General features: G+C 33.6%; 2 protein-coding genes across 6 annotated transcripts; one reads left to right on the forward strand and one right to left on the reverse strand.

The window, feature by feature from the left end:
* Positions 1 to 4,491: 4,491 nt before the first annotated feature.
* On the forward strand, positions 4,492 to 15,028 carry LOC105163313 (2-oxoglutarate (2OG) and Fe(II)-dependent oxygenase superfamily protein). 5 transcript variants are annotated; one of them, XR_016065886.1, is made up of 16 exons: positions 4,492 to 4,653; positions 4,796 to 4,873; positions 5,795 to 5,878; positions 5,968 to 6,141; positions 6,455 to 6,523; positions 6,640 to 6,766; positions 7,766 to 7,838; positions 7,967 to 8,083; positions 8,635 to 8,754; positions 8,862 to 8,880; positions 9,477 to 9,558; positions 9,719 to 10,035; positions 10,906 to 11,021; positions 11,117 to 11,210; positions 11,878 to 12,043; positions 14,889 to 15,028. XR_016065886.1 is itself a non-coding variant. In XM_088881501.1 (15 exons), exons 1-15 carry the CDS (start codon positions 4,564 to 4,566, stop codon positions 11,944 to 11,946), a joined length of 1,629 nt encoding a protein of 542 aa, XP_088737627.1. In that variant the 5' UTR covers positions 4,492 to 4,563; the 3' UTR covers positions 11,947 to 12,204. The 5 variants fall into 5 exon arrangements, 3 of the variants coding, with proteins under 3 accessions (XP_088737627.1, XP_088737628.1, XP_088737629.1); XR_016065885.1 differs by lacking the exon at positions 14,889 to 15,028 and adding an exon at positions 12,788 to 13,248; XM_088881501.1 differs by lacking the exon at positions 14,889 to 15,028 and having other exon boundaries at positions 11,878 to 12,204.
* Positions 14,698 to 18,643, reverse strand: LOC105163312 (protein indeterminate-domain 12). Its single transcript, XM_011081618.3, has 3 exons — positions 17,991 to 18,643; positions 17,487 to 17,883; positions 14,698 to 15,572 (listed from the first exon to the last, which is right to left on the reverse strand). Exons 1-3 carry the CDS (start codon positions 18,172 to 18,174, stop codon positions 14,864 to 14,866), a joined length of 1,290 nt encoding a protein of 429 aa, XP_011079920.1. The 5' UTR covers positions 18,175 to 18,643; the 3' UTR covers positions 14,698 to 14,863.
* Between the last annotated feature and the right edge of the window lie 3,670 nt (positions 18,644 to 22,313).

Here is a 22,313-nt window from a genome sequence, read left to right on the forward strand (position 1 = left end):
GTTTTCCTGTTTGGCATCTGGAGAAAGGGCAGTTGATCTTGTCTGTACCATACCAATTACTAATTATTTTATATTTTTCTCCGACGCTCATGTTTGAATTTTAATCCTTTTAATTTTAAATTTTAGAATAATATAATAAATGAACGCGTTGTTGTCTTTTTACTCCCATATTAGTGGTGGAAAGATTAATACTTTGTATCATTATTTGTCGTCTTTGTTGAATTCATATTTCAAAACAATTCAGGGACGATATGTTTCTTTATATAGTAATATTGTAATTATCATATTTTCATAGAAAATATTTTTTATCTTTATAAAGAGTGATAGACACTCACTTTGGAATTTCTCGTAAAAAATATATTTAACTTGTAAACTGCAAAAATATTGCACTTTAGCCTTACAGATAGAAAATATGGCACTTTTGATTCCATGATTTACGAACTTAGTACAATTTGGTCCAATAAAATAAAACATTACAATATTTTGAAAGTACGATATCCGTTATCGTACAATTTTTTATCCTATTGGATTAAATATGTTAAATTTATAAATTATGGGACCAAAAGTATAATAATTTTTATTTTATATAATTAAAAAAATATAATTTTTTTCATAAATAAACATACAAGAAAAAGTAGAACATGTAAGAATCAAGTAGCTTGAAAAGTCAATCAAAGTCCAAATGCACAAACCCAACCAATATTTCTAACCAAAGAAGCTGTTGAGTCTGACCCCGGATCTAATCCCAATCGCACCATGCAAGAACTTTCCATTTAAATAACTCAGTCAATAAACAACTTTAATTGGGCTGCACAAGATCAAGACTTCTATTTTAAATAGGCAAAATTACATTTTTATTATGTAATTACAAGTTATTGATATTTTTGTTGGTTTAACTTACTTTATATACACATTTGGTTATTTTGTCTGGTAAATTTACTACTATGCATCTCATAATTTGTCATTCTTCTGACAAATTTGATCATTTATCGACAATTTTAGTTCACTCACACTTGAAAATATCTATTTGCTCCTAAAATTATGGGTCGTTATGACCAAACTTATCAATACAATACTAAATTTATCAAATAATTATCAAATGTGAGATGTTTAGAGTTAGATTCATTTTTTTTAATTAAAAAAAAAAGAGTAAATAATAACGGTCTATAATTACAACTTCACAAGATTGTAATTGTAATTTTGCCGGGTCTTTGGGGATGAAGTCAATTTAAACCAGCCAGAATTGGTTTTTTCTTTATTGTCAAGTGATGTGGGGGGGGGTTAGGTGGGAACTGGTCTAATTCCATGTGTTGTCAACTAATGTTTGTGCTGTGCGGGTTTCACACTCTTTGCAATTATGGTTCATGTTCCAAGTCTTTTTCAAATGCAGTCGTGTGTCGCAAGCTTCCAACAGCCGTGGCGCTTTAGGGCTGTCGGGAAACCTAAATTTGAAAGTGGAGTGGATCACCCATTATCTGCATAATTGCTCCTGCCATGCTTTTAGATCTGCAGCGTTAGCAATGACATTTGTGCAATATTTTTATTTTAATTCGCGTGTTTAGGAAAAATGCATGCCATAATTGTTGACTGAAGCAACGTGAGATATGTGGTTGAATTATGAGTTTGTTGGACGTGTACGCTAATCTGGAATGTCCATTACTCGTCACCCAACAAGAAAACGGATAATGTAATTTCGCACTTATTTCTTCCCATGATTTATCTGCCGCTTCAATCCAAATTCTTACCATATTTCCGGTGCTTATCAATCAGGGTAAATTATAATAAATTTCCCTCAAATTTATCAAGGATAACTTACAATAGAATCCCGTAGAATTTACCATGATTATAAATATTTTCTCGTTATTTATAAAAAATCACAGGGGTATAAATTGTTAAAAAAAATTATAGGGGATAATTTACGCATTTACATATCACATAGGACCAAATTGTATTTTTCTTGTAATTTATCCTCTATTTTATTGTACAGAAACAGAGTCTATTAGGAGAAAAGTAATAATTTGTAATATCGTAAAGTAACTTTTTTTCCGAACATTTGAATTTTTTGGCCAATATCTAAGTATTTATTTATATTTTAAAAAGAAACCATGATGTAACTTAATTTTCATATATATGTTTTTTCTTTTTCTTCACCAAATTCTAGAGCCAAACAGTGCCTAGAAGCATTAAGCAACTGCCTGCCAGTGGCACTAACACTATTTTATTTTATTTTTTTAAATGTATTTTATCCATTGTATTTTATTGAAAAAATTAAAAACCTCTTTATATTTTTGAAATAAACTAAAATCCCTCTATATTTTGTAAAACTCAACAAAAAATACTTATTTGATTAGTAATTAATGGAAGGTGTATTACATGCGCTCCTTGTGCATTTTGGGATTTTTTAACTATTTTTATTTTTTTTGGGTATTTTTTTACTAAAATGTCCTAATGATATTTATATACTTTATATATACATCTTTTATTTATTCTGAATGATTTTTTGTATTTTCATATATCTAAAAAATAAAATATGTTTTAAATATATTTACTTAAAAATATAAAAAATATATTTTTTGAATTTTTATAATTTAAATTAAATATTAAATTAATGTAAATTAATAGTAATATTAATATTAAATATTCAATTAAATTATATTTAAATTCAAATAATTCTGTAATTTTTAAAATTGGAATTCAAAAACTATAATTGTTAAATATAAAATTATTTTTAATTAATTAAAATATATATTTAAATACACTAATTATTATAATTATTTAAACAAATATTATTGATTAACTAAAATATACAATTAAAAATTAATTAAAAAAATTGACCACACTCTCTTTCTTGAGCAGTCGCCCCCATCTACATGGAAGAGCGGAAGGTGGGGGGTAGGCAGCGGGATGGGGGTGGGGTGTTAATTTTGTTTTTATAATATATATTTTTTATCAATAAAATCTAAACTCTTAATTTTTTTTATAAATTTAAGATCCAATAATTAAAATTAATTTATTGGATCAAACGACTGTGATATATATGGATCCAACGATCATTAAAATAAAAAATAATATATATTAAGTAAGTGTGTAAAATTATTTTGTGAAAAATTAACGTCATTAGTTAAATTTAGCGGAGATGAGCGATTGAACTAAATTAAAAAAAAAATATTGGAGAATTTTTAAATTATTTTTTAAATAGAAAAAATTTTAACGGACTTTTCAAAATATAAAGGTAGTATGCATTTTAGTCTTATTTTTTTGTTAGAATTTTTGCAAGAGCGGATTCACGGATATTGATTCCTCCAAACTAAAAGCGGGAAAGGGGTCCCACACGCTTTCGCCTATTTGGATTAATTAAAACTTCAAACACGGGATGGCGCGAAGGTTACGCAGTGAATGAATGAAATCGCAAATTAATTGTTTGACCAATGGGCCCTCCACAACCGTAAAGCTTTCCACTCATTTCCTTCCTTCTATTTCAAAATTTTGGATATTAAAGGAAATCTGATTTTTCGGTAATAATATAATGGATAATTACAGTTTCTTCTTCTAAGTTTTAGTATAATAATAATATACCCTATAATTTGAAATATAATATTATCGACATTTGATTCATCTAACAAAATAGATTCATTCATTTATCAAAATTCACCGAAATTGTTGATATTAGCAAATAAATTGCATGAAAAAATACATTTAACATCATTGACTTATTACTAACTTAGTGCATGTTAAATAAAGTATTTTACAGTAAAAGTATACTTGTATATCTTCGTATGCTAATGCATGCAGTGAGGTATATCTTCATCTTATAAGGGTAGTTTGATCATAAAATATTCGTTTGACCTACAATAAATCTATAGCAAGTCAATAGGGATAAATATGAATTTTAATTCAATTTTTATTTTACTAATATCAGCAACATTTTTAAACTTTAATATAATTTCATCAAATATTATACTATTAGTAATTTTTAAATAATAAAAAGTAGTTATAATTATCTTAAATTCCACTGGTTGTAGTTCAGTATAACAATTAATTTTACGACAAACACGTTGCTGATTGCATAGTCTATGTCTACATAGGTTAATTATCTTAAATAATAATAATAAAAGAAAATCGCGGTCTAAATAATGTACATACGTTCACGACACTCAAGTTTTAAACTGTGACAGGTGATTGCGAATCACTATCAACCATTACTTCATTAACAAATAATAATTAGTGATCATTAATGTCAAATAAACATGAGAATCGACATATGCTTTGTAGGGTTTGAATTAAGAATTAGATAATTTTAATTTTTTTTTTTTTGTAAATTTCGGGTAATGGGCCGAAAATTTCGTTGACAGATAGTGTGGAACAATGTGGGCCTAAATTTTAATTTGAATGTTTTATTGGATCGGCCCAATTATGAGGTTTTCATGAAAGTGCGATTCCATCACGCCAAGAAGAAAAGCGTGCGTTCCTACTTAACTGCGTTTTCAGTTTAGACTTCAAGGCTGGGAACTGGTTTTAGTTCTTTCCTGATTTCTACGAAGCGGTAGACTGTAGAACAGAGGAATGGGAGAGTCTCTGCAAATTCGACGGTTCGAATTAATGCCATCGGCCGAAGAATTCGCTTCTCGGATTGAAGCTAAGAATGTTCCTGCTGTAATTACTTTTTCTCTTTCGTACTGAGTGCAATCACGCGCGCACACGCGTGCTCAATACCCACACACTGTAGATGCGTGCTCTCTATTTTCGTTGTCTGTGTTTTAGTGTGTATATGTACATGTATTTTTCCATTTGAAAGGTGTTCAGTGGATGCGTAAAGGACTGGAAAGCGTTTTCTAAATGGAATGTGTTGAATGGAGGCCTTGACTACTTGCAGGTAAGTTGCTTGTGCTGTTCTCGTTTGAACTGAAATACATAATTGAATTCCGAGTCCTGATTGGTAAAAGAAAATAACTTCAGAATTTTGTGGAAAACTCTTTCCTTGAGGAAACAGTTCGTTTCCAAGAAATATCGCCTTCAGGTAATATATATAGAGGAACAGGCCCAAGTCCAGTCTTCAGCGCTCAGATGTTAGATATTATGTTGTGATTTTTCAAGTTTTGGGTATCGTCGAATGTGAAATAGCATTTCATGTCAAGAATGGAGAGAATTGAACTTTTGAATACGAAAATATGTTTTAGTGGAAGGTTAATGATTCTTGATATCATGGATGACAAGGATGGTATTCGTGTATAGGAAGTACGAAATAGTGCAAGGTAAATGAACCTTGATACCAAGAAGACACTCTTGGCATGTCTTTCACACGAGATAGTTTCATTACAAAGCTGTCAAAGGTGTGACTCTTGAAGTAAGACAACAACCACAAGAGCCTTGTCTTCTTCCTGATTGTTGGTTTCAGCTTTTATTAGTTGATACGCTGAATAGTGACTCTTGAAATAGTTAATCCATTCCATTAGATCAAGTGATGTTGTCTAAGATGCAATTGTGTGGGCAAGATCATTCTATTGTCTCCACTTTTCTCAATGGATACATAGTCAAACTTTATTTTCCAAGGCATTACTGTTGGATACAAATCCATGTGTGCCTACATTCTACGATTCTATGTTTTAAAAGTTGAAATCAATCACGAGTAGTGGTGATGTTTGCCTTTCATTGATAAAAATGAATGCATCAGCTCTGGGAACGTTGACATGTGACGTTGGGATGAGGTTATTGTTGACTTGTATGTACCCTAGATATAACTGATTTTTATGTTTTATGTGAGATATAAACCACATTCTTTCACCATGGCAAACAGGAATTGGTAGGCTCATCACTTGTGGAGGCAATGCTATCTAGATCTGCACCTGTATTTTATGGAGATATAAGAAGTCATGAGAGGGTGAATCTTTCTGTTCTTTACTTATAAGGTAATAATACGAAATTAGAAATCGGTTATTTTTCTTGATGAAAGTTGTTCTGCTTTAATAGGTTTCATTGCCATTTTCTACCTTTATTGGATACTGCAAGGATCTGTTAAGAAATGGAGATGATGGGCAAGATTCCTTTTCTCAATTAAGGAAGCAAGAGCCTCTGGACCTTGTTACTCAAAATGGTGATTCCATCAATGTAGAAGAACATCTGCACCAAATCTATCTAGCGCAGGTTGTGACTCATGGGCCAATTAGTTAGGTTATTGATTGCCCAAGTGCAAAGTTATTTTACAGTTTGCCAACCTGCGGGGCTGTTGCAGGGGCCATTCCCCTCCCTCAGACCCTAATCTTAAAGATTGCCAACATGTATGGATACATATAAATCTAGACTACTTCACATCCTTGTGCAGACTTGGGACTATGTTGGTTCTGTTTCAGCCGCTCCCACTACTTCTTTGAATTTGTAATCTGCCTTGTGTTTTCTAACTATGAGTTTTGGGCTTTTCAGCGTTTCCTTTCAGTATAAAATTTCTTTCATCATTCAGGTACCCATTGTGAATGCTGAGAATGAGGAAAAGGTTCTGTTGGAGTACCTAAGAGAAGACATTGAAACTGTAAATATTTCGTGTCTCTGCCCTCCCTGTTGACTTCTTTTGATTAGTGCTAACCCGTATACATCTCATGTTTAACCTTTGTGAATTGGTCTTGCATGTATTTGTCCACTTTGCAGCCTGCCTTTCTGGAAGGCAAAATACTGGCTTCTGTCAATCTATGGATGAATAATGCTAGGAGTAGATCTAGTACTCACTATGATCCGCACCACAATCTTTTATGCATAATTTCTGGATGTAAACAAGGTATGGAAATCTTAGGTATGAGTTTAGCATTTACGTCTTAAAACTATTATATGATAATTTTCCACTATTAACAAGTGGTTTGAGAAAAAAGCACCACTACTCAGGAATGATGCTGGTATTCTTATATCTTTTGAGCTACTGCTGAGCAAAAATTTCAGCAGCTTAGCATTGTTGGGCTTTTGTTCATAGTATTATTGTCAATCTCTGTGAGTTTTGGGTGAGATTGGTTTGAATGTTTTACATAATAGCCATCTCATTATCCTTACACATGGATCTGTTTTTTCTTTGTTGCTGGCAACCTAGAGTCGAAAATTTCTCTTCCCAGGAAGATGCATGTAAATGCGCGAAATTTGATAAACTAATCCGTTTTTGAGTTCATTGGAGATGTATTATTTTCATTTAGTAATTTGGTGTGAGATCTCAAGTGACCGATAAACATGAAATTACCTCTTCTATAGGTCCATGATATCAAATTGCTACTCTGCCTATTATTCTACTACTTGATGAACAATTGACTTAAGTTAACAGTGAGTTTGCCTTATGCATACGGAGAAGGATTCTGGCCAGGCCTTCCATTATTCAAAAAGCAACTTTGCTTTTCCTCCATATTTTCAATGGTCTTGTATGTGTGTGTCGCTTCTGTTTTAGTATTGCTTGTGGCTGGGTTTTGGGTCTTGGGGTTTGAAACCCCTGTATAAATCAAACTTGGCTGATGTGTGATATGTGACTTGGCAAAGGTTGTATGGCGAGGGTTAATGCTTATAAATGTAATATAAATTCTCTTTTATAGATGATAAAAATTGTCTGTATAAGGTCCCACTGTGGTAGGGTAAATGGAGTAAACAACTATATCATGTCTTACATTTGATTTATATGAAGGTGATTCTATGAGTCCCTGCATTTTTTGTTAGTATGATGTTTGCAAAAGATTGACACATCTTCTGACACTCTTACATGTGTGTATGTGACCTGTTGGGAAAACAATTATTTGGTTATCAGTTGTTTTATGGCCTCCGTCTGCATGCCCCTACTTGTATCCATTGCCGTTATATGGAGAGGCCTCAAACCACAGGTATTCACTGAGCATTTAACAAATTTCTATTCTTCTTTCAGAGTGGAGTTACATGCTCCTATTTTACGACTTTGTCTTTCATCAATAGTAGTTGCTTTTGGTGGTCATTTGACATTTTTCTTTGCCAGTGCCATTCCTTTGGAGAACCCCAATTTTGATCTCTATCCAAGGGCAAAGTCTATAGATGAGTACTCCCAGAAGGTTACTCTTCATGCTGGTGATGCTCTTTTCATCCCTGAAGGATGGTATTGTAGTACTGTTTTGAAAATTTCACATTTAAGATTACTAAATGCTTTTCATTTTTCAATTTTTTTCCCTAGAGAATATTTTTCTTCTTGAAACTTGAGTTGATTGGCATTGAGCCAGATTCCATTTAATGTGGACATCAGAATCTCACTAAGGATATTAACTGTGGGGTTTGCTTGGAGATTTGATGCTGGCTATATATTCTCAGTTTGGTTGAATTCTGAAAAGAGGTTAATAGTTGTATCCTGAAATTAACAAGATAATATGCTTCTATGTAGGTTTGTTTGCATTAGTTAGGAGGGAAAGGAGAAACTTGTAAGTGGACCTTAGTAATGGGATTGCTGATGTTCCAATGTTTTATCTCCGAAGTTAGTTGACTAGTGCTAGTTAAGTGTTTGATGTGGAGTTTCTCTAAAGCAGATACCATGTGATGGGCGTTTGAGTTCATTAGTTATCTGATAAACAATGTTGATGGTCATGTACTGACATTTGGATGAATTATTGTTAGTAGAATAATATGTTCAAAGATGTAATCTAAGTACTATACCAGGTTCCACCAAGTGGATAGTGGAGATTTAACTATAGCTGTAAACTTCTGGTGGCGATCGGATATGATGTCTCACATGTTAGAACACATGGATGCCTACTATCTACGTAGAATATTGAAAAGGTATGTTCCAGTCCTTTGTTCTTTTGGTTGTGCTTTAGTTCATATGCGAACACGCTAACTTTTTCTCCCTCTTTCATTCTTGTTTCCCACTCAATCGAAATTCCAAGGTTGACGGACAAAGAAATGGTAAGTCAACTTCTATACTGATCTGTTGCTTGTCAAGTCAACATTGCTAGGTCTTAATTTCCTTCAGGGCTGATATTTTGGTAGCGTATGAACGGTTTCTTTCTAATGGCCTGTGATGTATGTGTTCATTTATCTCTTACGCGTTTGTAAAGTAGTTGTTCATTCTTGTTTGATGGTTGATCAGATTTGTCTTGGAAGGGATAAATAATTCTAGACATTACCAAAGCACAGTCTGGTTTCTATCAACTGGGTGAATGAATCTGTTGCAAGGTGCATTAGATGAAAGGAAAAGTTTGTTATGAGGGTTACTGGATAAGCCACATAGACATGCTTTCTGTTTCAAATGCGAAGCTGAAATCAGCATCTGACCATGACTGCAGATACTCAGGACTTTAGACATCACATTTCAATTGGCAACATTGGTTATGCCATCCGAATAGGACCAAAATGTTATTTGATTGTGTTCTTATAGCTGTTCACTGTTCTTATAGCTGTTCACTATCTTTATTTTGCTTAACTTTTTCATTCTCTTATCTTTCTGGTTTAGTTAGAAAGTTTGCTCTTGAGCACCTTAACATGTCATGTGACCAGGGCAGGATCGAATGCTTTGTATGCCTGCAAGCCCTGTGGATCATAAAGTCATGGATGCAGGTGCCCAATCTAGTAATAGGAATGCAGGTCACAGTTATCACTCCTTTTATTCCTTTCAATTTTATTAGATATGTGTCACATATGTTGTTCTTTTCCTTTATTGTTATTTTTGTTTAATGAAGGGGGAAGTTTTGTTGCCTGTATTCATTATGGTCTTTGTTTTGGGAACACAATGTGAATATATCAGGTTACAGTGGCCAAGATTTGGACCTAAATCATCAGACTGTCAGTGTGAAAGGAAATCTGGAGCAAGGCTTTTCATTGCATGAACTGGAACCAGATGCGCTCAGATCTCTTCATGAACTTGTTTCGTTAGTCCATGACCGTGTCAACTGGAGCCAACCAGTAGGCAACATCTCAAAGGATCAGCCTGTCGGTGGAGAGCAATGTGAAGTCAAGGAACTAATCAACACAGATTTGTTTAATTTGGAAGAAGATACAATTGCTAAAATTCTTTGGGGCCTTGAATCACATGCTTTTCGAAGCGTCTTTCTTGCAATGGCAGTGAGTTCGAGCTCCTTTGAATAATTCAATTTCATTTGCTCTTCTTTTATGCTTATAAAAGAAAAAAACAATACAACACAAAAAGATAGATACACTTGGCTAGGCATGATTTACTATATTTCCCCTGCTTCTTTTCTTTCCCACATTCCTCTACACACACGTAGAAACAATAGCAACTTGTTTTCTTCCAAGTGGAGATGTATATGTTGTTTAATTGTGAACGTAAAACGTGTGACAATAGAAATTTGAAAATTTATAGCTGAATTATGAATGCATTAAAAATATATTGTTCTTGAAGATAAATATTATAAGCGAAAATAAACTGTATATCTTTCATCTGGAGAACGACATTGGCTGCCTAAGATACATTCTTTATGCTGGTGATACAAATTTTTGATATAGGATAGCTCCAATGTACTGGAGATGATCTGTGAATTAATAACTTAGGAAACAACCAGCCAGATCATTTTGCCATTAACATAGTTGTTAGTAATATGTAGAAATGAGTCTCAATCTATTTCATCTCAGTCAATTAATTGCTTCAGCCTCTGGAATGTTGGACGGAACATCAGACAAAATTGGAGGGGCTTGCTCTTTTGTTTTCTTCTATTCTGTATTTATTGTCCTCACTTTTTGGCCCAGAACCATTTTGTTTGCTTGTTCAGCTCTTGCTGTATTTATGAGATGGTTTTCTGTAAGCTGCTGCAAGTGTAGGGTGCTGTTCTGGTGCTTTCGTCTTTTTTTCTCCAGAAACATGTCGCATGTCCTACGCAACTTTGATTCATTTTTGCAGATTAATGGTGTATCCTTCTTTTCTTCTTACGTCTTCTGCCTTCTATCTTGTTCAACTTCTCACTTTGCATTTTTCAGCACAATTTTCCTAGGACACTGGAGGCGTTTTTATTGCATGCTCTCTCCCCCGTAGGTGTCGAAGTCCTTACCAGGAAATTTGAGCAGATGGACCAAATGATTTCGGCAGAAGACCGGTGCATATTAATTTTCATTTTAGTGGTTCTTTTTCTCCATGAACACTTGGACATCTATTGGACCCTTAATTTATTAATTTTTCTGATGCTTTCAGGAGTCAATTTTACCAAAAATTTTATAGTGTGTTTGATAATCAGTTCGCTGCCATGGATGCTCTTCTGAATGGGAAAGAGTCATTTGCATGTCAGGTATCTTATTGTTCTTTTGCTTTTTGTTTGATTGTTACTTCCCACATGCCTTAGCTGTTCTCTTCCAGATAGATGAAAAAGTTTCTGAATTCTGTTCTTCATCATATGAATTCGGCATTCTCTCATCCTTCCCCCGTGTGATCAAATTGGGTAGGGATGAATTAGTGATATGGCTGATACTCGGACACCATGACAATCTTTGACGCTTCATAATGTTTCAAATTGTAGCAGCTGCTGGACAAAACAAACTTATCATATCATATCTTTCATATCATTTTGTGATTATCATTGGCCTCCTTTTGTAGAGAACTAATATTTAGCTTTTAAAGGAATTTGTTCTGGGTAATCTGTTCCTGTGTCTTGTTATGACATACTCGAGAACAACTTAGGGTTTTCTCACAGACAGTATAGGATAACTTGTTGAATATAATGCTTTGAAGGATATAATTATAGTTTTCCCCTCGAAATACTGTAAATGGTTCCTGGATCCTTGGTTAAGGAAGAAACAGTGAATTGCATGCCATCAGACTTTTTATGCTAAAAGCAATGATTCTGCTGATGGTCCCTCCCCCATTTTATGATGATGGATTCTCAAATCCCTCTATGGAGGAAATGAAGGTTTTTGTAGAATAATATTTTTCTTAAAGTGTTTTTTTTCTTTTGACAGGCATTCAACAATGTGCTGGTTCAGTATTTGGGAATTAGCCGAAACTATCAGTGGAATAGGGATCAATGACTAATAATGCTGACATTGAAGGTTGTTACAGCCCTCGAGCTCGTGAACTACTTCAAGTGAGGTCAAGAGTTTTGGTTTTGGTTTCAGATTAATACATGTGAGTCATTTGCTGCAACTTATATTTTGAGTTATGTAAATTGCTAAAAACTTTTGCTGGTTTTTGCCTCTTGAAATTTAGTGCGGCTGAAACCAATGTAATGAATGCTAATGTAATTTACATTTGAATTTGGTAGTTGCATATTGTAGAACTGATTGATATACGTTATGCAAGAAGCGGTCACATATAAGCATGCAGGGTTAAGCATTAAACTTTTTTGTGTTCGTCAAGTGACCTTCAAATTGTTTGTCATCTAATTCATGATATTTCCTAGGGGACATAAAATTTAAGTGGACTCGAGTGAAAGCTATTATGTTGAAATAAAAGATATACTTAAAGTTTAATAGACTACGTGTAATGTGAAAAGGTAAAGGGAGTTAAAATTTATCAATAATTGGTCAATAATGTCTTCACTCAAGTGATAATAGACAGCTGCACTTTATTTTGAGAGTCCTGATGTCTGCGCCTGAGTTTTTATTGCAAAAGAAAAAGTTGTAACACCTCTTTTAACAATGTGCATTTACTAAATATTAACCTTCTAAGGAGAATAGGTTCACGTGTTATTGACATATTCTTGTGGTATTTAGTGTGCCTAGTATGTTTGTCAACTTATATATTCATATTTATCATTTCCAGCTTATCTGTTAAAGAATTATTTGCTTTATTCTTTATGCACTTTTGAATAATCATGAAAGCTGTGCAAATATACTTATCTCTTGAAACATTCCTTTTTTCTTGTTCTAGGTGGAGCCAAAATTGACTATGACATTGTGTTGAAATTTTAGTCATTTACCTTGCTCTTTATTCATTGCTGGAGTGACACTCAAGGTAGAGGGAGTGGTATTTGCAGTAGAAGGGGGAAAGAGATAAAAGCATATATAGGAAAGAAGCTTAGAAGAAAGAAGAAAAGGAATAAAAGGTAGGTCTGTGGAGATGAGATTCCCTTTTATGAAATATCACATATGCTAAGTGTTTTAGAGAGAGAGAGGGTTGGGAATAGAATAGAAGCTTTTGTGTTTGTCTGTTTGTGCTAGAGCAAGATAGAAACAAGTAGCCTTTTCTCTACGAGGCAAATGGTATGTATTGGCACCTTAACCTCCAACGTACCACACACACTACTTTCCAAAAGCTTGGATATACCAAAGTGCCTACACTTATTTTCTTTCCTATATTCTTCATCTTTTCCTTCACCATATGATGCTGAATATACCGTTTTAAAGCTAGTCCGCTTATTCATTCTCATAACATGCTATTCAACTCTGGGATGTTGAATATACCTCTTAAAGCCACACTCCTTATTTTGCTCAGAATATTAATAATTCCTCTGATTTCTTTCTTCTGTATGCATTGCATTAGATTAAAAATCTTGTTATGAGTAGCTGTGTGAAGAGAGGGGGCTAACACTAGCAATAGGGACATGATGCATATACGCACAGAAATTGAGAAAAAGAGAGGACTGTGTATGGCAATCAAGAATCTTTTTGATAACCGTTGACATTTTTGCATTATCATCTTTATTTTGCCCCCCTCCTTTTCTCCTTTGTTCGTACCACTAATTCCCGGACCACCACTAACCCCTTAGCCCTGCACAAAAACACATACATACAGCATCAACTTAGTCGCCTTTCACGCTCACGCTTACACAAGGTTTTAGTTTTACTGCTTCCCCTACTACCCACTCCGCTTTACAAAAGGTTATACTGCCTTGGGCTCACCCCTATCCTTTGTATTCTACACCACAAAAAAAATGTTATGATTGTTGCTACTTTTGGAAATTACTAATATGTTTATTGGTGATCCAGATTATGACAATAATTGCTAGTGTTAAAAGATGGGAAATATTAGTTAAATTATGCGTCTCTTTTGATTCAAGTCAGTAGTTATTACATTAATGCAAAGTGTACCTGTCTATATGTTTTGGATTATAATAATTGGATTTGTTCATAATCGAGTATAGAACAATATGAATCATATTACAAAGGTTTTGCAGATGACATGACAGTGTTTTTATATTCCATTCATATAAAAAAAAGTACAAATATCTTAGTTCCAGAGAAAAAATAAAAAATGAAAAACTCCAGAAAATGTGTCTCATCTTTGGATGAAGAGATTCTAAAGTCAAATCATTGATAGTATGAATAAGAGAAGCAACGAATGTCATTATTATGTTTATATCTGCGAAAGGAATATATTTTGTCATCCGGATGGGCTCTCAAGGGTACATGCTAGGAGGGACCCACCTCCGTTCAATGGATAATTCCAGCAGCAACACATTTTCAGTGCACTCCCATACAAAAACCATATCAAAATTAATGCTGTCCTCCTAAGGAGTATACAAGTATTAATTAATGAGAGAGAAAATTCATGCTTAAAAGCGCTTTGATATCATAAGTTTATATATTTAATTACCATGTGTTTCATAAGGATAGATTGGCTATATTTCCAAAAAAAAACCCCTCCAAAATCGAGTAAAATTCTTGAATAGATTTATCACCCACGTATTTTTACAGGAGCCCACGACCAAATCACATTACTTTAAGACCGAAGGATACTGATCATTTGCAATTTAATTAGCGACGAGTACTGCAATGCTTATATGTACTACTAGTCCGTGTATGCATTCCAAGATTTATGTACGTGCATAAGATGGATAGTTAAACAACGAAGAAATTCATCAATTATGCATAAGTATATCAAACACCAACTTGGATAATGGAAAAACACAACGAAAACGTTCTTGTCATGGAACTGATCATGATACAAAGTAGACATGGAGAGCTGTTGCGTCTTTTGCCCTTTGCTTTTGAGTTTTGTGTATGTTCAGCAATTGCCCCAGTCTGTGCAGGTTTCAGTAAATCCAATTAATCCATGATGCTTCAGCACTGAATTATGACCGCCTTCATATACTGGAAACTCAACTCCCCCCCGCCTGAATGATACCACTTCTTTCATATTCCCATTGCCGCTGCCACCGCTGTTGCCACTACTGCCGCATTGGTCTCCGGTCAGCCCAAGAAAATCCCTGGTGAACCTATCATCACTCTTCTGCCATGCAGAAGCAACGTGCATGTCCAGATGGGCCATGGTGGAGCCTGCATGACCCACTGCGCCCAGACTGACCGCCTTTTGGAGGAGCGCTGTGGCTGAGAGTGGAGGCAGCTGGCTAGTGCTGACATGGAGGTTCCGGCACAAGGGTGAGAAATCCTGGCAGAGTAGTGGGGAGCTGGTGGGAATTAGATGGAGGGCTTCATGTTTGATGTGGGCTTGGTTTTCCGAATGGGAATTGGGATCAAGGTTTTGGGGTGGTGGGTCCAACGGGTTACGAAGGAAACCGTGGCGGTGGTGGGAGGAGAAGGGGAGGAGCGACGGTGGCGGCGGCAATGGGGGGTTGAAATGGAAGGGTTGGGTGGTGGTGGTGGTGAAATTATTAGGGTTTGGGAGAAAGATTGAATTTGTGGCGGCGGAGAGTCTGGCACTTTCTTCAGCTAACGCATCACAAAATGCTCTATGGGTGACGAAGCTATCCTTCCTGTAGCAATCCACAAGCAAAAGATTTTGATTTCATTTGAAGAAAAAGAATTAAAAGAAAAGGAAAATCAAATAATTCTACCAAAAACTTCATGATTGTATGCATTCTTGGGGAAGGAAACAGACAAGATGGAATATTTGTGAAGTCATGATGGTGATGATGATGATATTACCATGCATGCCAATAATTGAAATTATCAATTGATTGCCTTAATTAGCTTTAGACGTATACAAAATATCAAACATTACGAATCCTGCACAAACTATAAATACGTTAATATAGATATTTTCATTAATATGGCTTAATTAATTCCCACTGTTTAATTTTTCACCTAAATCATATTAAATTTCTCAAAACTATAGCCATCGGCCCTAATTTCAAGAATACAAGAAATTAATCTACAAATATCCATTTGTAAACATATACTAAAAAGATATGTGAACTAATTTGATTTTGATAATGAAATAAAAGAAGAAAAACTGCTGGAGCCTGCCCCAAGTTGTAGAGGAAGAAAAATTCTAACTTAAATTGAATTCAATCAAACGTGAATCAGTACATGATAATTGCAATATAGTTATAGTACAATTTATAAAAAATAATAAATTACATGTCAAGTGTATCATATTTACTAAATTATTAATTTGACGTAATTTGATGAAGAATTTTCGGCAGAGAAAATGGCAAAATTGGCCTAAAAAATCATGAGAATTAGAAAAGGTTTGACTTATTCCTTGGGGAGTTGGATTGTATTTGTGGGGGAGAGCGTGAAAAGGCAATAAAGCTCACATTAATTACAGCCCCATCATTAATTCCGTGGGTCCTTTGATGAAATTTCCCCTGTGACTGTGAGCCCCAAAGTTGCAAGTAATTTGCATGCAAAAATGAGCACAGGCACACCACTGAAAACTGACTAAAAAAGTTTCCAGGAATTGTTTGACAGTGACGAAAGCTTCAGCTTAATTCCTCATGCACACAGACAGACATTGGTGTCTGTGTCTGCATGTGCAACTCATAAAAAATGTACAGATCACAAATTAGAGGAGGGAAAGGGAAAGGGAAAACCACGCAACAATGGCAGTGACTTTTGCAGAATTTTGAGCAGTTGTTTTGATGATTAAGACTTCAGAAAATGTTACAGTGGTGTCAGTGAATAATGGCACTCTCTCCCTCCATGAAAATATTTTTGCAGGGATTCGATCGCAGCTAGCCATGATGATGATGATGATGCTATTGATCCATGCACACCAAAAGTATTCAAGCTTCTACAACTTTTCTTGCAGAAAAGAGTTGAAATGTTCATCATTGTTTCTGGGACTACTCCTTTTATATTTCCAAGTACTTGCAATTACCAAAAGTTCAAAAAGAAAGAAACAGACCCATGCATGCAAATGCAGCTTCCCACTGCCCAACAGTTCAACCTTAAAAAGTTCAATTTGTCAATGAATGTGTGCGTGTCATGCTTATTACATTTAATGTTTTTAAAGATTAGCTAGGATATATATGGTTTGTTTTCAAGATTCTTGGTTTGATTTCTTTATTTTCTTTCAAAAATGGTTGCAACAATAATCCTTTTTGAACAGACACTTATTAATTATGGTGTCCATTTCAATGCTACCTACCAATAAATTGAACCAACATATATAGATTTACTTAAAAAAATATATAAAAAAAATTGATATATTACACACAACTTGATTAATACTATCAAGAAAATGAACAGGTAGAAATCAACAGCCCCCCCCCCCCCCCCCACCCACACAAAAAGAAAAAAAGGAAGAAATAAAATAAATAAACAAAGTCCCTTTTTACATTCATCTAGTAAGCATGCATCAGATCAGAATCAAAAGAAACAAAGGGAAAATTAATGGGAAAATCAACAAACACACACAGAAAGAGAAGAAATTAAAAGTTTACCTGGAGAAAAGGGTTCCACAGTCACATCTATACTCTCTTGTTCCACAGGTTTTAGAGTGGGCTTTCCAATCTGATTGAACAGCATAAATCTTTGAGCATTTCTCACATTTCCATTTCTTCTCCCCATGTTTCCTGCAGTAGTGTTTCTTGATCCCTGTCAGATCACCCAAAGCCCTTGAAGGATGGTGATGAAGACATGTGGGCTCTGGGCAAACATACGCTCTCTTTCTGTTCTCTTTGCTGTTTCTTTGCTTCAGTTTCCATGGAAGATTGTGTCCTCTTCTGTGAAGTTGAAGATTTTGATCTCTCTGAAAACCCTTGTTGCAGATCTCACAAACAAATCTGTTTGTGGCCAAAAGAGTCTTTGGAGATAAAGCAATCACTTCAGCATCAGGGTCTGTATATATGTCATAAACATGAAAAACAATTCTAAGTCATCAAGAAAAGTGATCAAAGTTGAAGAAAGATGATTAATTTTTACACCATCCGATCAGATTGTTTTACCTGGATTTCCTGGCAGATTCCTCTTCTTCTTGGTTTTCTGCGGCTGCTGATTAGGAACTGATAATGAATTCTGCAGCATTAATGAATTAAGGCTACCAAAGTCTTGAACCCTAGGGCCAGAAGACATATTGCTGCTAGGTTCCTCAGAGACACAGGTTGAATTAGGCATCACTGCTGGAAACATGACCTTTTTGAGGAAGCAGAAGAGCAAGTCCAACACAGAAAATTTATACAACCAGACAAAAACAGGCACCCACTACTTCCAACTTTGTTCGAATCCTTACAGCCACAAAAAAGCTGTCTTTTTTCAAAAACCCTCCTCGTAACAAACCCTCTTTAAGGCCCTTAAACCGAAACCAACAGGTGGAACAAAAACCGCCCAAGATAAGCTCAATCCCACCTGTGGAAAGATCATATCAAACGGGCAGCACAAGATAATCAATCAGAAAAGGGCAAAAGGAAATGAAAATGATGATGGGTGATTTTCAAAGTCACTGTCTTAGTAATCTAGGCATGGCTTGCTTCTCTGGGCATTTTTTCTGCATATATATCTCTTTGAAAATGTCTCTCATGCAAACCATGGAAAAGAAGAAGAGAGACAGCAGCAGGATGTGTTGTTTTCTCCCATCCTTTTGTAGCTATCACTGTACATCTATATATAAAAAGAGAAAGCAATACGTATATAGTATATGCAAACTATCAGTATGTGTAGATATAGTAGTGTACAAAAATGATTACTTTGGCAGACTTTGGCCCCAAATTAACCCAACTACACTAATTCACAAACACAAACATTTAAGCCCAGATGATGTAAAGGCACTAAAAACCCAGAAAAGGAAAGAATTTGAAAAAGTATATAGTGTGTGTGGATTAAAAGGGTATTTTTAAGGGAAATTGTACATTAATTAGTAGAAAATGTCATAAAGTATTTAAAACTAAAAAGGAAAAAAAAAAGTTTGAAGTTTGAATGTTTAGAAACCGAGTTTGATGTATACGATGTTATCAATAAATTACACAAGTTGATAAGAAACTACTTATAATTTTTTATTTAAATCAACTTAATTAATCAATTCCGAAGCAAAACAAGTAAAATAAAAATACCATTTTCAGTTTATTTTCAATAATTACCTGATAAGCACATATTTTGAAAGTTTACAAACACTCCTATGAGAATCCTCGGAACTAATGAATTGTTCTAACTATTGCTTAATGTTTTAATTTGTTTTTCTTTAATTTTGAAGCTGACATAGGCACTTTCTGTCTTTTCTTTTGATCCTGTTATAAAACACCCAAATCCTCAAAAAAGGGTCTTAGGATTGAACTGGAAATGATGTAATAAAAGTAGGAAATAATAATGTTGTTTTAATTAACAAGATCAAAATGGAGATAGGCAGCTTAAAAAGGTGTACAATGGTGATAAAAGCCTAAAGGCTAATAAAGGGAAAGTGGAGGAGTTGATGATCTGCAGGCTCTCCCATTTATAGGCCCACTTTTCTGTAACCCCCCCCCCCCCCCCCCAACCAATAATAATGGAAAATTCTAATTTGAACCTCTAAATTGGGTCGTACTTGAATTAATTAAGGTTGCATTTCAAATTATATATATATATTTATTCTCACTGCTAAAAGCTGTAATTAGCTAGCTACGATATATTATGGTGAACTATAAATATACATTCCAGGTACCAAATTAAAAAATAATATTAGTGATAATTTTAGAATTGGATATATATATATATATATATTTAAATGATAACAATTTTAATTTTGACATATTACTATAATTATTAGTTGGCATAAATTATGTATATTAAATTGTCACTATAAATAATTAGTGATGCATTTATAGTGAAAATTATATTGGTTATATCACGGTAGTGTTCTTAATTATTTATAGCGAGAACACGCATAAAGTGACAATTATATTGATTTGTCACTGTATATGATGGAGTTACTAATTATTTATAATAATAATTTTTTCACAATTTACATATTTTTATTAGTGAGATTGATGCGATTGCATGTATCATATAAATATAAATATTAATGCGTAGATTCAGATATTATCTTCTTGAAAACACGCACTGGGAATCCTATGTTAATATATATCTTGTATAGTATCATGGATATGTGAAATTAACGTTCGTATTATCAAGGTTTTAGTCCGATGATGATCGGATTGATGGTCAATTTTATTTTATTTTTTTGTTCTCCTTTTGATGAGATAATTAAGATTAGGTTTGGTCCGATGATGATCAGATTAATTAAAAAGAAGAACTTTGTTAACCTGTCTTTAATTAACCCTAGTCATTGATACTTTCCATAACACATTTCTTTTAATAATTATATAATTTATTATGTTGTTCAACATATTTAAATATAAAAAATTAATCAAATATATCGATATTCAAATGAGATGAAGAAATAGTAAATTATAATATTCATATTCATGAAATTCGGAACTGCATAACCTCTTAAATTTTATGATGGTTCAATCTTACCACTTAAGCAAAGGCTCGTTGACACTTTTTGAGGTAGGATATTGATGTGGGGTTTAATTAATTAATTTTTTTTTCATGAATATATATATATATATATATATTATATTAGTACATGCATTCAAAAATCCAATTATTTCTGCATTGAGCCTGCATGCAGCAGACTGTATATATATATATTCAAGAATCCAATCATTAAGCTACTGATTTCATTTGGCTGTGATACTTTGTTTTAGGTATCTTTTTAAATATTTAATCAATTTTGATATGCCCAACACCCAAAACTATGTAATTTAGAGAGTTGAAGGGATTATTAATGGTTTGGATATTTGGTTTTAAACCCTTGAAGTTATACACAAAAAACAAAATAAAGAAAAACTGTAAATGTCATATCATATATAACTAGCCAATCAGATTTTAACGGGGCAAAATACTTTTTTAGTCTCATAAAATAAGGCAGAATTTATTTTGGTGCCACAAGTATGACAGTTGTCACTTTTAGTTCCATAAAACTCATAGTCACGTATTTTTAGTTCTAAAAAGTTATGTGCGTTTGGGTTTTAAGACTAAAAAGATATTATATCATATTCTTTTTGTACTAAAAATACGTGATTTCAAGTTTTATGAGACAAAAAATGTTACCTGCTATAGTTGTAGTATCAAAAGAAATTATACCCTTATTTTCTGGGACTAAAAATATATTTTGTCCGATTTTTATGATATATACCAATATTATATTTTAGTTAATTAGAAAGAATAATATGCTGGGTAAATTACACTGACACCCCTGAAGTTAAGCCAATATTCACAAACATTATATTTTTTGTAAATTGAAATTACATCTTCTGAAGTTATAGTTGTAACAACAAGTACACCCTCTATTCAGATGTAAAGCTTACACAAATAAAACATAGTACACTAACGCCCTCAGGGTGTGTTAGTTGTAGTTTCATAAAAGTAAGGGGATATTAGTGTATTTTAATCTAACGTCAAGGATGTCAATGTAATTATATATATTATATGGTGAAATTGAAATTTGAAAATATTAAATGTGAAATGAATGGGCAATAGTAAAGCAGGTCTGAAACATTATGAATGATTACCAAACGCTGCTAAATGCATTTTTATTATTTTTTTTCAAATATGTATATAATTTAATTTTGAGTAGAGAGAAGAAAGTATTTGATGAGTGGGGAAAGAATAAGCAAAGGGGAGGGGGGGGGGGGTTGCTTTTTTTGTTCACGGGTCTTTCCTTCTATTCCCAGATTCTCTCAGGGACAACACAAATATGCTTTTTTAATTTCCCTTTTTTTCTAATTTTTTTCTACAATTATGTATATATTCTAGGAAAATTACACAGTCCTATGATGATGTTTGGTATAATTATATGTATATTTTTTATGATTTAAATAGATAATATTTTTTATATTTATTTTTATCTAATAAATAGATCACTCATTTAGTCTAAGTTAATTGAATTTTTTTATATTGACAAAAAAATAAAAATTCATATTTACCCCGCAGGTCAAACGTAAATTTGTATGATATGTAATAGGTCAGCAATAAATTAATTAACGATAAATGTAATTTTTTATTTTTTATTTTGTTTAGTTTGTGTGCTAATATCAACAATTTCAATAACGGGAATTTAAATATTTGGGCTGTGACCTTTTTTTTTTCTATTCAAACAGTGGGTCTGGAACCATATCATAATTTTTAGCAGTTACCCAAATATATGGGCCAATTGAAGCCCAATAGTCTTATAATACGTTTGTAATTGGGCCAGTTCAAAAGTCCTCCAACCTTCACCGTAACGGGCCCAATAT

The sequence above is a fragment of the Sesamum indicum genome, linkage group LG6, assembly GCF_026168435.1.
Source record: "Sesamum indicum cultivar Baizhima isolate 11 linkage group LG6, ASM2616843v1, whole genome shotgun sequence".
Taxonomy (NCBI): Eukaryota; Viridiplantae; Streptophyta; class Magnoliopsida; order Lamiales; family Pedaliaceae; genus Sesamum; species Sesamum indicum.

Bases quoted from the DNA above. Each gene is read 5' to 3' on its own strand.
- LOC105163313 (XM_088881501.1), top strand. From the start codon at position 4,564: ATGGGAGAGTCTCTGCAAATTCGACGGTTCGAATTAATGCCATCGGCC. The intron at 6,142-6,454 runs GTTGTGACTCAT...TTCATCATTCAG, and splicing joins ACCAAATCTATCTAGCGCAG to GTACCCATTGTGAATGCTGA. The intron at 8,084-8,634 runs GTATTGTAGTAC...GTACTATACCAG, and splicing joins CTTTTCATCCCTGAAGGATG to GTTCCACCAAGTGGATAGTG.
- LOC105163312 (XM_011081618.3), bottom strand. From the start codon at position 18,174: ATGTTTCCAGCAGTGATGCCTAATTCAACCTGTGTCTCTGAGGAACCT. The intron at 17,884-17,990 runs GTAAAACAATCT...ACATATATACAG, and splicing joins GAATCTGCCAGGAAATCCAG to ACCCTGATGCTGAAGTGATT. The intron at 15,573-17,486 runs GTAAACTTTTAA...GGATTGCTACAG, and splicing joins TGTGGAACCCTTTTCTCCAG to GAAGGATAGCTTCGTCACCC.